At 31.9% G+C, this 15,561-nt stretch overlaps 1 protein-coding gene across 1 annotated transcript; it reads left to right on the top strand.

Annotated features, from left to right (window-relative positions):
- Positions 1–2,534: 2,534 nt before the first annotated feature.
- LOC130721049 (protein DETOXIFICATION 49) lies at positions 2,535–4,530 on the top strand. Its single transcript, XM_057571779.1, has one exon. The coding sequence runs from the start codon at positions 2,746–2,748 to the stop codon at positions 4,324–4,326; it is 1,581 nt and encodes a 526-aa protein (XP_057427762.1). The 5' UTR covers positions 2,535–2,745; the 3' UTR covers positions 4,327–4,530.
- Positions 4,531–15,561: the final 11,031 nt, after the last annotated feature.

The raw sequence follows: 15,561 nt of genomic DNA, 5'->3' as shown, positions 1-15,561 counted from the left end.
AGAATTTTTTTTAGTACTTATTTAATGTGATAAATCCTATGAGTACCCTATCCAATCTGAAAATTCTTTGAAGACATTAGACATCACTAAGAATATTAAATATCACTCCTTAAGACATATACTATGATGGTATAATATCAGTAAAAAATAATTTATTTTCTTTTTTATTGAATGAGATTAGTTAATAATCAACTCTTAGTAATAGAATATAATGCTTTTATTTTTGAAGGCACTAGTCATCACTGGAATCTTTACTGCGAATTTAAAAGAACAATACTTTTTGGGTGACCACGGGGAAATTAAGCTGATAACTACTACATCAAGTATCAACAGCTGACTTGGCTCTTATGAACTTAAATTTTACACGTAGCTAGAAAGTTTTATTTTCTTTCCGTTCACATATAACACATAAAGTAAATTTTAATCTCAACCTAGCTAAAGCCAGACACGTTACATGATGTGAATTCCGTCAAGAAACAAATTGGTGCTACCTATAGGAATCACGAGAAAATATCTCATGAATAATGAAGTAATTTGAAGTGCTTATCATTTTTCTACATATAGATAGTTTTTTAACACTTTTTTAGTTGTCATCACTAAACAAAACTTTCCACTTTTACTTCCCTGCGCAACGTGTTGGGAAGACCTCAAAATTCAAATTGCAGTCATAGGAAGGATTTGACTAATAAGTCCCCGTTTGTGTACATGTTGAGATGCAGAATGCCTACGAGCGTCTTAGTGCATAGAAGTTCAAAATATTGTAGTGTTGAGTCGAAAAGGAATGGAGGCAAGATAGAGTTAAAAGTAAAGGAGAGAAAAAAGAAAGAAATATGAAAGATTATGATATGGATTTATTTAATTTCACTTTCAATTCAAGTTCAACACACAAGGTGAATGAAGCTTCATACTCCCTTTCACTTTCAAAGGGAGTCTTTGAAGCTACAAACACCTGATTCGTACCTATTAACATAGGGAAATCCTTTTTAGGTCACCTCTGATGACTAATCTTTTTAGGTTGATTTTTGCTCCAATCACGCTAATCGACTTCTTACCTTGAGAGATGCAAAATTGCTTTTAGAGAGAAAACAATTATTTTGTGAGTGTACACTTTCACAAAATATGAAAATTTCATCTGATGCATTGGATGTGGACCTTGGTTGTTTTGACTAGTTGGACTCCCTTTCCCCTCCAATGGCAAAGTCAATGTGCTGAACTTGAAGTCACAATCCAAAGATGGAAATAAGCATTGAATTAGTATAATGAACACGGAGCTAATTGACTTGGTTAGGACGCATAAATTTGGTCTACACTTTCATTGAAAAATGAGAGTGAACCATTGGCAACGAAACACATACCTTTTTTGTTCTATATCTTGTGGAGACACGATACAAGAAGATACAAATAAGAGTGTTCTAGAGAAAAAGACACACAGGTGGGGCTCGGTGATCCATCTCACGTGTGGTGAAGAAAGTACAAAAGAGCAAAATACAATACAATGGTAATGCCGCAGATACTACTAACAAATCGTGGCCTTGTCTCAAGCTAGGTCCCATGTATGAAGCAGACAAATCTGAGTTGTCATGATATACTGATATTGTGATACAGAACTACTTATATATCAAGGATGATACATTGATGAACTCTAATAGACTTTTGGCTTTTGGTTTGCTTACAAAAACCGATCCAGGGAGATCTTTGTCTGTGAGTGATTCTGGCCTTTTGTGCTGCACAAACACTCTGCCTCTTATCCGCATTGTTTCTTTTGGGGATCGAAATATTAATCCTCAAAATATATAGTATCTCAATTTCCTGTCTCGCTACAGAAATTTTATCATGTCAATTAGAAAAAGAAAATGATTTATAATCCCTAATATAGCACCCGTTCACATTTAATCAAACATGTGTGTCTAAAACTGTCAGTTATGTATAAAATTAAGAAAACTAATTTTCTGATTGTATTTTTACAAGTTACATTCGTAAGATTAATTTGTAAAACTACATTTCAGGCTTAGTATCGAGTAGCTATTTTTGTAACAATGCATACATATTATTAATGGTAAAAAACCGTCAGAAAACTTAAATGTCGATGGAACGTCAATTTTATTGGAGTTCAAATCAAGCGAACCTTAGAAAAATATATGTAAAACAGTAAAAAACTTACATAAAATTTGTAATTAAGATGTTAATTTTATTTTTTTTGTGAAAGTTCACAAGATTTTAATCCCACTTTTGAGTCATCGTCATCTCTCAATGTCTTTAAGCATATGTCTTTGATTGGACTTGATTTTTAACATCCAAGAACACAAAAACTAACCTCAAATTCTTACTCTTAAAGGATATGGCCCTTCCTCACAAAGTTATTCTTTTATGTCATTTCAATTTAAAAACAGCACTTTAGTAAAAGAAAAGATATTATTAATTGAAAGAGGGAAAAGAAAATTAAAGATGTATCAGTTTTTAATTAAAATTCAGAATAAGAATATCAATATCAATGAATGAAAGACATGTGATTTTATAAATTTTCGGCCGGTTGATTCTGAACCTTTTAGCCCCTTCAAAAGGGTGCCTTCACCCTTCACACAATACTGATTCAAATCCTATAAAACCCACCACACAACCATTTTTAATCCCCCTACCCTTCTCTCACTCCTCAAATCTCTCTCTTTCTCTCTCAACTCTCTGTTTTCAACTTTCAACTCTTCCATACACTCTGTTTTGTTGAAACAGAACCAAAACAGAGCAACTATGTGTTTGATAACTTCTCAATTCCCCTGCAAATGCAACTCAAATCCAGGATTGGCCAATCCATTGATCCAAAAATCATCCAAGCAAGAAGATGATCCAAACATGCTCAAAAGTGCTTTCAGAGAAGCCATTTCCATAGCCAAAATTGCTTTCCCTATGATCCTCACAGGCCTATTGCTCTATTGCCGTTCCATGATCTCCATGCTCTTCCTCGGCCACCTCGGCGAGCTCGCCTTAGCTGGCGGCTCGCTGGCGGTTGGTTTCGCCAACATTACCGGCCACTCAATCCTCTCCGGCCTCGCGGCCGGAATGGAACCCATTTGTGGACAAGCCTATGGTGCCAGAAAATTCACTCTGTTAGGACTCTGTTTACAGAGAACCATTCTTCTTCTCCTCTGCACCTCTGTTCCCATTTCTCTGCTTTGGCTTTACATCAAGCAAATCCTTCTCCTCTGTGGCCAGGATGAAGCCATAGCCACACAAGCTCAATCATTTCTTCTCTATTCCATTCCTGATCTCTTAGCACAATCGCTTTTGCACCCTCTACGAATTTACCTTCGAAGTCAATCCATTACTCTGCCTCTCACCCTTTGTGCTACTTTAGCTATTTTTCTTCACATACCAATCAATTACTTTCTTGTTTTCCACCTCAATCTGGGAATCAAAGGGGTAGCTTTGGGTTCTCTGTGGACGAATTTCAACCTTGTAGCTTCTCTGATTCTATATATAATCTTCTCTGGCACACACAAGAAAACATGGGGAGGTTTCTCTACTGAGTGTTTCACAAAGTGGAAATCGCTTCTCAATTTGGCCATTCCAAGCTGCATTTCAGTGTGCCTAGAATGGTGGTGGTATGAGATCATGATTTTGCTATGCGGGTTGCTGTTGAATCCAAGAGCAACCGTGGCTTCCATGGGAATTTTGATCCAAACCACTTCTCTGCTCTACATTTTCCCATCATCATTAAGCTTCAGTGTTTCAACCAGAGTTGGCAACAAACTAGGTGCTCAGAATCCAAAACAAGCGAAGCTTTCTGCCATTGTGGGCCTCTCTTGCAGCTTCATGCTAGGTTTCTCAGCTTTGGCTTTTTCTGTAATGGTGAGAAACATTTGGGCCAGCATGTTCACACAGGACAAAGAGATCATAGCCCTGACATCAATGGTTTTGCCATTAATAGGACTCTGTGAGCTTGGAAATTGCCCACAAACAACAGGGTGTGGGGTGCTAAGAGGAACAGCAAGGCCTAAAATTGGTGCAAACATCAACTTGGGTTGTTTCTACCTAGTGGGAATGCCTGTGGCAATTTGGCTAGCTTTCTTTTCTGGGTTTGATTTCCAAGGTTTGTGGCTTGGGTTACTGGCAGCTCAGGGTTCTTGTGCTGTGACCATGTTGGTGGTTCTGAGTCAAATGGATTGGGATGGTGAGGCTCAGAGAGCCAAGGAGCTAACAGGAACAGGGGAAGCAAGTGATGTTGTTGATGACAGCAAAGAAGTTGATGTGGAGAAGGCACCCAAAGCTGAAATCAAGGAAGATTATTTATCATTAGCTGGTTTAGATGAAGATAAGCAATCATGGGTTTAACTTTTATTGATCTTTGTTTTTTGTTTTTTGGACAAAACAAACCAAAAGAAAACAAAAACAGTGAGAGAGGAATTTGTCTTTAGTCATGTATAGGTAGAAGTTAGAAACCAAGATTTTAAGTTAATGTAGCCATCTTGATTATATCATGATTGATATTCTGTAAGATTATGAACAAATATTGGTAATATAGGCGCGTTTGAAAGAGATTATGTGAGTTTACATAATACGGTAAGTGATTATACAAGTGTTTGAGAGAATTTATGTAAATATTTTATAACATATTTATAAACTCTCTTGAGTTTATTTTTCATAAGTTGTTCATATCAAATTATGGATAATAACTTATGCTTTGCTTACAACATATTTTCGATTTATTTCAATAAGTTTTTCAAATAAGATAAAAGCTTAATTAAATTGTATACCCAAATGCTCCCATAATCACAATTGCGATTTTGCTGTTTATAAGATTATCTATATATATATGTAAAGCACACTTATGTTTTTGCATGCAATTAATGTATTAAACCATAAAAGCTCACATACTTTTATATTAAATACATTAAAAAATAAAAAATTTAGTAAACTAAAAACTGAAAAAAATTGTATTATAAAAATCTATTCAACTACTTATATTAAATAACAACATTCATAGACTTAAAATTGACTTGAGCTTTGCATTTGACAAATTTAAAAATTTAAAATAAAAAACAAAATAATATTTATTAATAAATAATTTAGATAAAATGCTTTTAAAATAAAAAAATTCTATCAATATATATCTATCTATATTGTACTTGGGGCTCTTATTTCCCAAAGTAATTATATATATATATATATATATATATATATTCGGTTTTTCCAAAAAAAAATATATATCTATCTATATCTATATATATTAGTAAAGCTCACTTGAGCTAAGTATTAAGTACAAATACACATATATATTAAACCATAAAAGCTCACATACCTTTATATTAAATACATTAAAAAATAAAAAAATTAATAAACTAAAAACTGAAAAAAATTGTATTATAAAAACCTATTCAACTACTTATATTAAATAACAACATTCATAGACTTAAAATTGACTTGAGCTTTGCATTTGACAAATTTAAAAAATCAAAATAAAAAACAAAATAATATTTATTAATAAATAATTTAGATAAAATACTTTTAAAATAAAAAAATTTCTATCAATATATATCTATCTATATTGTACTTGGGGCTCTTATTTCCAAAAGTAATTATTTATATATATATATATATATATTTAGTTTTCCCAAAAAAAAATGTCTATCTATCTTCTATATATATTAGTAAAGCTTACTTGAGCTAAGTGAGTGAATGAACGGGTAGGGGAAACTTGTGCACTAATGATTTCAGTTTTAAACTTAATAAATATCAAATGTATAAGCAAAAGAGTAACATACATGCCAAAAGTGTAACAGATCACAAAGTTATATCGGCAAATGGTTTTAGCACATTACCTTAAATTAAAATCAAATTTAATGTTAATTTTAAACTAATATCAATTTAGTCAAAGAAAAAAAAATTATTAACAATAAAGCATACTTCCGCCAAAATTAATCTTGATATGCAATGGTCTTAGTTTGCTGTCCAATTTTTTGCAGGAATATTTGTCTATTTTTCTTAAACTCACAAACTCTTAGAATTCCTTAACATAGTAACTCCGAAGAAAAACTAACATTAAATTAAAAATAGTGGCATGATGGCAATACCAGTGTCAAAAACTGAATAAAATTGTTAATGTCAGGAGGCTATTAAACTATCTACATTAAATAAATAAATAAAAAATGAAATGTATTATATTGAACCATGCATCTATTATATCTTTATATAAACAAACCAGTGAAATCACTCACAAACTCAAATTATTCATATTTCTTAGACTTCAGCTGCTGGTGAGAAAAAAAATGGCAATTGTCTCTAACTACTTCAACAAGTATGTCATTTTTAATTATTTTAGTTTATTTCAAAATTGCTTTTTTAAATTACTCATTCTTATTTCTTTATTGCAGGAGAAAGATCATCAACAACAACAAGAAACACACATTACTTAGTGATATATCCCCGTTGCAGATGATTGGAAAATAAAACTATGAGTTTCACATATATAGTAATTTACTAAACAATTCTTCTCATTCAATTGAAACCATACAAATATATCATCATTTCTATATTTATATTACACAAATCAGTAACAAAGTGTGAGCCACATAAATTTATATACTGCACTAGAAAGATAAGTGTAAAATGTAGTACTCATTATATTCTTGATAAGAAATAGGAATCTTTCACTCCTCAATATTGTCATACTATGGAAAAAAATAGCAACTTAATCATTCAAAGGGAACAAATGACGTCCATCCTGCAGTTAGATGCAGTTAGATAAAATCTATTTTTATGTTCGTGAAAGTGAAAGTGATTTTAAAAGAACTTCTATGCCACCAGCAATGGTAAACAACCACATCAATCTTGATAAAAAAAAATTAGCACAACTGATAACATCACTGCAATGACTAAATCAATATTAGAAAAAAAAAATAGTAGACTACCACGTTCATTTCAATACTAATCTAATTAAGTAATTAAATTTCTTTTATATCAAAAAAAAAACTACTCTCATTTCAATCTCAATAGAAATCTACCTATTTTTTCTTCCGATTAAGCAAAAAAAAAAATCTACCTGTTTGATCCTTTTTTCCCTTATTAGAAAAAGAAAGTGTGAGAATATCATAACTCAATTATATTTAATTATAAATATATTCTAAATTTTCTTCTAAATAATAACTTTCTTACCTTTCTGCAAATTTAAATATTACAATTAAAAAATATAAATTAAAAACGAACCCGTGCAACGCACGAGTTTAATTTCTAGTTTTATGTAAAAGATGCATAGAAATGTGATTGTGATACAATTAAGAAAACATGAAGAATATGAGGGGTTTTAATTATACTAGCGGATTATTACCATACATAAATCACTTTTGTCCAAAATGTATTTACATATCAAGTTACTCTTAATCCACTTTAAGCTTAATTAAGTATGTCAAAATTAATTCTAACAATCCTTTTCAACAATGTAGATCCAAATAGATGAAAGCTTCTCTCCAATAGTTTGGATCCTGTCCAACCATTCTTTTTCTCCAATCCCTCCAGCACATTTGGGGCCATAATTTTGCAATCTAATGATTGAAATTAGTTTTAAAACAGAGCATGTTGTAATTACATTACATGTATACTTATTGCATGGTGCAAGGATCCTCTGTCAAAGATACGCGATCATGAATCACTCAAATATGAAAGCAAACTTGCGGCAATGTGTTTATTCAAAAGTTGCTCCCCATTCCCTTCTTTCTATCTATTCTTAGTAAAAATGGTCATGGTATGATATTGCTTTACTTAGGATAATCTATCTAGGGATGACAATTAATTTCAAATTCATTGGGCATGGGAAAAAATACATCATGAATATGACAAAAATCTACTAAACGAGTATTAGTTTGGAGATAGATAAATACCTGCAATAATAAGGCTTATACACCTTAAAGTCTTTTAATTAATACTCAAAAGGCGAGTTGGTCGTAATATGAATTCGCTTAATTTTTAAAAATAATATCTACAAAAATTAAAATTAATGACTACTATTTAAGATATAGTTGTCGTTACCAGCCCATCATCGCAGATTCTACTCCTCCAATCCGATCTATAAGTAAAATAAGTGTCTCTAATAATTTTCATTTTTAACCCATTACGGATTACAAAACTGTATAAAATTCTTCTTAAAAAATGCTTGTTGTTACATCGTCTAATAAAATTATTGCCACAAGAAAACATTTCTATTCATGTTTACTCGCGTCGAGTTAGTGAAATACTACAAACTAAAGAGTAGTTGTTTGCTAAAAAACGTTACAATGATGAAAGTCATATTTTAGTTAACTAAAGTGTTGGTAGTGATATGAGTATGGACATATAAATGCCGAGCTGGCAAATATAAGAGCCAACATTCAAATCTTTGTTCACAAGCATGAGAATGAATACGAGTGTTTTTTTTTAAATACATGTATGGATTAGGTGTTAGAATTTTATGAGTTTGCAATTGGCCTTCTAGTGGGTGGATAACTAGGTACTTTCACCGGAGGCCATTAATTTTTTTGATTAATTATGAGTTTGACAATCACAATGTAGTATTTATATTTTTTGGGCTTAAACCCAAGTAAGTGTGATGGATTATAATGTAGCGCCTAGTAGGAGATCTATGGTCTATGATGAATGAAAACTAAGATTACTATTATACTCTAGCTGTGCAATTTACCCATCAAAAGCTCAATTTATAGAGAGGAAGATCTTGATCTAGAGTGCACATTTGCGAAAGAGCAGGTAGATTATTAAAGCAGTGATTATTGTGATTATTCTTGTTATGGATAGATACAAAACATAATTTATATTAATCAAGTTAGTGTTCTAAATCATAGTACATATTCGATTAAAGTTAAGCCTTAAAGTTATTCCAACATTAATTAAGTACTATATGTAGTACCTTGTTGATACCCTGCACATTGACATCCTTAAATATATCTAAGTTTGTTTTTTAACTAGAAAGCGTAGACTTTAAGGTTGTTTATGTCAAAGAGACGCCCCCCCACCATTAGGATGAATAAGAACACAGGACACGATTTATATAGTGATTTTCTTCTTAGGTGCTAAGTTAGCAATTATTTTCTTAATGCGCACAAAATGTTGTGCGAGTATATTTTACATAAGTCAACCTAAACTAATTATCATCTGGACATTATATTTTTTATCAGATATACACGACAAAGAAAATGATCAATTGACTTTAATATGATTTGTTTAATTATAATACACAGTTACACATCATGTTAGCCATTTGGCAGGCCTGAATTGGAGATTGAAAGAGCTTCCCATTGAAATTAGTAATGCTGTGGCTTCAATGACAACGCATTTTAATGGACGAACTTTCTGCATGCCAAAACAGAAGGAAGTGAGTTGAAATATGATTATGAGCCTCTGAAACTATATTATAACTGAATAAGAACTCAACTCTAAAAAATGTTTATTTTTTTTAACAGCAAAAAGAACTTTAAATATAGAACCTTAAATATAAACCAAATATTCACCAAAAAAAAGTAATAATATAAACTAATTGATTTCAATTACACCGTGGTGCAGTTTAATTTAAGCTTTAGAAGATTATTCAGGTGTTTTAATTTATGATTAGACTGCACATGAACTAACAAGCGATTAAGACTTCATAGGAAAAGAGGAGTCTAAGAACGAACTGCATGTCATGCATTTAAAAATGTTTCAAGTTTTGAATTTGTAGAAGCAACAAATGCAAATTTTGAGGTTGACTTTAAGATAATACTGTTATATGTAGTTTATAGCTTCTACAAACATAGCAATTTTCTTTTTGTTGGTGTTTTGGTTTTCTTACTTAAAAGATTAAGGCCCCGTTTGGAAAAACAGCTTAATTAAGCACTTATGGTCATAAGCGCTTATGACATAGGCGCTTATTCATAAGCTATTTTTGAAAATTTATTGAAATAAATTAAAAATAAGCTATATATAAGCATAAGCTGTTTTTCATAAGCTATCCTGAGTAGCTTATGAAAATAAGCTGAAAATAGCTTATAGCAGGTTATAAGCTGTTTGCATAAGCCCTCCCAAATACTGGCATAAGAGCTTATGCTGTCAGATAAGCTCAAATAAGCTCTTCCAAACTGGGCCTAATTAAAGTCAAAGCCAAGATTATTGTTTACCTTCTTCTGAATCAGTGAGTATGAATAATCATAGATAAAGACTGATAATCATATCTGGAAATTTCAATCAATTCAAAATTATGTGTGTTAGAATATAGTATAAAACTGTTCATTTGACTCTTACTAATTAATAGCTTAAGATTTTCAAATAATTGGTTATTTGACAATGTAATAAGATGCATTGAGCTAAATAATTAGATTTTTGGACGCTGCATTTCTAGTAAGTCGTAACATTATCATATACATTGGCGGAGCCAAAACTTTGGCTTATTGAACACAAACATAAAAAATCTTTTTTTTTATATAAATTTTATAATTAAATTTACTAGCCGATAGGACATAGGTACTAATATATCATTTGATTCATTCTAATGAAATACTCATCTTACTAGTCAATAATAGCTCTTACTTATTAATGTGACCTTAATTCATATCCAACCTATCCTTATATTTCATCTATTTGTACATATGGATACTTAGCCATACATAAAACTGATTAGACAAGTACGCAGAGACATATCTTGCTAATGCAAGTAACCTTGTTTCACTCCCCAACTCTTTCAACATCGTTACCAACTTCATGGAAACATCCCTGATGCCTTTTCAATTTCACCACTTATTCCATCTCTCTTAAGTTTTGCAATATAATTCATGCTAAGTACTTATCTTACTTTTAATTTATAAGTCAAAGAAACTTATACATTAAAAGTGAAGTACAAAGAGTACTTCAACTCAAAATAAGAAGAAAAAAAGGAAAAAAGGAAAAAGGAAAAAGAAAACAAGTACTTATCTTAGTTTCTATAAAATTTTCAACACTAATTAGTACTGCTATAAATGTGGTAAGGTTTTTCTATCATATGCTTTTTTAGTAAGTAGTGACAATGTTGTCTTAAAATGCTTTACCTCCTTGATTGTTGCCTTCATGATTTTTTTTTACGAATGTGTTAACAAAGCAGTTGTTGGGGCCTTCAACCACCAGAAGCTATTATTTTATGGAAAATGCTAAAGTGCACGAGATTTAGAAGCACGACCAGGCACGAGTATTTTTTATTTCAAAAAAATCAATTTCAAAATAAAAATAAAACATTGATTTGGTGCTACATATCGCTAGAAACTCCATGTTTTCTGCTACATCTACAATCTGCCTTCTGCACTGCGGCATCTCCATGTTTCCTGTGGATGTGCGAGCAAGCACTTGTCTCCGTCGTGCGTGGCAAACCTCACGTCCCTCTACGTCAGTGCGTCCGACATCAATTCCGCCAAACCCTCTGGCGCACCGCCATTAATCATCTTCCAAGGTTCTGAAAAATAACAGAGCAAGCCTTGGAGAAGCCACCATATGCGCTACAAGCATGGTAGCTGGGGAGGCTGCGGCACAAGCCTCCAGATCTGTAAGGGAAGGTGTATGCGGCGGTGTTTTCCGGCTTTGCGGTAAGAAAGTGGAGAGAATGAGGGTGACGTAAAGGAAAAACCCATATAGATCCACTGCATAATTGAGTTCCATTCTTCATTCATTCAACAAATGATTTCAGAAGTTGTAACTGTAAGTAGAAGAATTGAAATCTCACTCGATCGATTGAGGGGTTGGGGAAGAGGAATATTCGAAGGCACGGTGGTGTCGGGGTACCTGTGCCTGTGTCACTCAGTTGGGCGTGAAGCAGACATGTTGGTGATGGACCTGTGTGGTGAGGTGAGAGGAGATGATGGGTGGGGTTATTTCTGGAATAATATAATAATGAGGGGGATATTTTTGGAGTTGCACATCGACCTAAGGAAATATATCACTGTCGTCGCTCTCGTGCCTTATATTGCTCGTACCATATAGCACCACTCTTATTTTATAATCATATCCAAGCAGGTTTGTGGCATTTTCTACCCATGGCCTCCATTTAGTTTCATCCAATTAAGCTTCGTCTTGTCATGGATAGATCGCCTAGCTAGGTTTAGGTTCACAAGCAGTGACAATTGCCATATATGGTTGCTATGGCTAAATACTTATGGGTGATTGATTGTGAAGTAGTACCATGAGGGATGGGTTGAAAAACCCCCTAGCGGGGAGTGAAAATAACATGAAATTGTAAGCTTGTTTGAGCCTGTCACTATATATATAGCATCATCGTATACAACTTGCGATAAAAAGTACTTTCTCCGTTCCTAATTATAAGACCTAATACAAAAAATTGCGCTTATTAAGAAAACATTAAATGTGTCTAAGTGAATACCGTTGGATTAGCGCTGACTTTTTTGCCTGACTTTAGCGCTGACTTTTTTGCGAAATGAATACTGTTGGATTAATGTTGAGTTTACTAACACTTTCTTGATACATCGGAAAAGAAAAAAAATGTGGAGTTTACTAACACTACATTTAGTATCGGCCTAGAGGACAATGCTAAAAAATTATTTTCAACCACTTTAGTGTTGGATTAATGTTGAGTTTGCTAACACCAAATATACCCTCATGTCGGGCCCAGCACTTTTACCTCATTATCTATGTTTTGGCCCACTTTAATAATTGATTTTTAAGAAAAAAAAACTGATTAAAAACTATTTTTCAAGAATAAAAACTGTTTTAAATAAGATGTTTTTCAACCTTAAAAAAATTGTACTTTGAAAGTTAAAAACAAAAACTGAAAAACATCTTGATGTTATGGTATTTTAGTGTTTAAAACTAAAAATAAGAACAACTTTAAAAACAACTTTTGAAAATGAGTTATAATAAATAAGTATTTCAATTTTTAAAAACAAAAAACAGTTTTCAAAAACTATAATAAAATATACCCCTATATTTTTATAATTTTTTTGGATCGTCCTCGACGGACACCCTGATATATAAAAGTAGTGTGCTTTTATTTTCTCTGAAATGTAATGAGTGAAACTTCTTTTTAAACCGTATTGAGTGAAACTTTGTTTGGTTTTGATTTGCATTTTGAAATAAACTAGATATTTGTTATATTTAGAGATGTCTTTTGGAGTGTAACGATCAATGTCATTTTCATTTTTAATCCACTAATATTCAAAATATAAAGCTACGTTATTTCATCATATATATTAGAAGTTTGTTGTGATACCTTAAGTCAAATTAAGACACCTAGAATGAGTTGGTTTAGTAATAATGACTCATATATCGGTTAAAATTTTGATTTTATTCTATCTTAGTAACGCAACGCTTCATTTAGGGACGTGAAATTTGCGATGTGTGTTTTCTGAGTTTTATCATCCATCAACCATGGTTATTTTACGCGCATCTCTATCACCATCATTCGTTTCCACCACTTATCCATTTTTCATTAGAAAATGAATTTTATGAGATAAAGTTATTTGATAGGTAAAGTAAAATTTCAAAATGCAGTAAATAACATATAATAATATATTGAATTACTTAATGCAAGTAAAAAAAATTCAAGTATCAGAATTTGCCTATAAATTATAGAAAAGAAATCCAATGTTGAATTGAGAGTATAACAGGGGCATTCATTACAACTAATTAAATAACCAATCATTTATGTAATCAAAATATATAACAATCCTATATCTTTGTGTAATCCTTTGACAAGGACACAAGTCTTGAACCCATGTAGTGCACACAAAAGAAATGTCGCAATTAACATGACTCGGGTCTGTAAAATGATCACACAATCACAGTTAAGTTAATCAATTAACCAAAGAATGTTTTCTGCCTGCCAATACCAGATTATTATATATATCGAACGTATGGTAGAGTAGAATCCCTTTTGTCCTTCCAAAAAGTATAGAGGATATACCCCTGGCCAAGACGTGGCACTGCAATCTCTCTTCCTCTAGGTATAGAAAAACTGAGAGTGATAATCTTGCTTAAGTTATTAAGTGATCAAACTTGTATGACTAAATATTCATTCACATATGCATATTAATTTCACTGACAACAAATGAGAGATATGAAGAGAAAATAAAGAAATGGATATATGATGAGTGATATGATAGGAAAACAAGTGAGATATGAAAATAACGTGAGTTAAAATGAGTTGGAAGAAAAAATTAAGAGTAAATTATATTTAAAAAGTTTGATATGAACATACGTATTTAACCTTTGTAATAAGGGGATGATAGGCTTCTGGGGTCTTAAATCAGTCACTCTAACAACTTAATCTTTGCTCGGCTAGTCGATTTGGATGAGTTAAAACTTTGTTTTGGTCATCCCAACCAACCAGCCCGGCATTCATTTGGTTATAAGTCTTTCGAGGCACTGTCCACGACAATAATGGGCATGCGGCCATTTTGGGCCAGCGAGAACAACTTTAATTCATAATAAGATAATGAATTCTTCATATATTAAAGTGATTTTCTTTTTAAAATTAATTTTCATTTTTAAATTATTCATTACTTAAAAATTTAAGGGTATATGCTAATTATATTTTACATTTATCTCTTGGTATCTCTAATAAATAAAATGGGTCAGGTCAAACTCTTCCCTAAAATCTAGTTTATATGTGAAGGTTGCTTAACCTTTTAAAAATATTTATTGGGCTATATATATCTTTACTCTCTAGTCAATGTGCGACTTCTCAACACATCTCGTCACATTCATTGTTAGACATATGAAGCATGAGATTAATTTGCAGTTGTAGGAATGAATATTTGCAGGTAACGCTCCATATATGGACACTCTAATATTCACATATAAATCTAACTCTACTACAAAAATTAATTTAGGTGTGAGTTGTTCTACTCTATGGACTTTTAAACAAATACTTATAAGTACTTTACAAATACTTATTTATACATATATATCTAGTGACTTTTAAACAAATACTTTAATAAAATTAAATTTTATAAGTAGTGACTTTTTTTAAACAACCTCCATATATAAAAAGAAGAACTGAAGAAGGCACATATATCATTGAATAATGATTCATAGACATAGGAATAGTAGAAACACCCCAAACACCCCTTTTTCCTGCGGATTTGGCCAAATAATACACTGAACTAACCACCTAAATACACATGACTAACCATAAAGCACAGAACCGTGTAAAGTTGAAATTCCTAAATTAGGGATTTGGCCAAATAATACACTGAACTAACCACCTGAATACACATGACTAACCATAAAGCACAGAACCGTGTAAAGTTGAAATTCCTAAATTAGGGATTTGGCCAAATAATACACTGAACTAACCACCTAAATACACATGACTAACCATAAAGCACAGAACCGTGTAAAATTGAATTTAGGAATTTCAACTGAGTTTACACGGTTATGTGCTTTTATGGTTAGTCATGTGTATTTATGTGGTTAGTTTAGTGTATTATTTGGCCAAATCCGCAGGAAAAAGAGGTGTTTAGGGTGTTTCTACTATTCCTATGTCTATGAATCATTATTCTATATCATTATATCATGGTTATCATTATATCATGATGACTTCTTTAACTATCACTCCAATTTTGAAATGAT

The sequence above is a fragment of the Lotus japonicus genome, chromosome 5 (assembly GCF_012489685.1).
Source record: "Lotus japonicus ecotype B-129 chromosome 5, LjGifu_v1.2".
Lineage (NCBI taxonomy): Eukaryota > Viridiplantae > Streptophyta > Magnoliopsida > Fabales > Fabaceae > Lotus > Lotus japonicus.
This window is presented reverse-complemented; position numbering and strand designations above follow the sequence as displayed.

Coding starts and splice junctions, on each gene's coding strand:
- LOC130721049 (XM_057571779.1), top strand. CDS start 2,746: ATGTGTTTGATAACTTCTCAATTCCCCTGCAAATGCAACTCAAATCCA.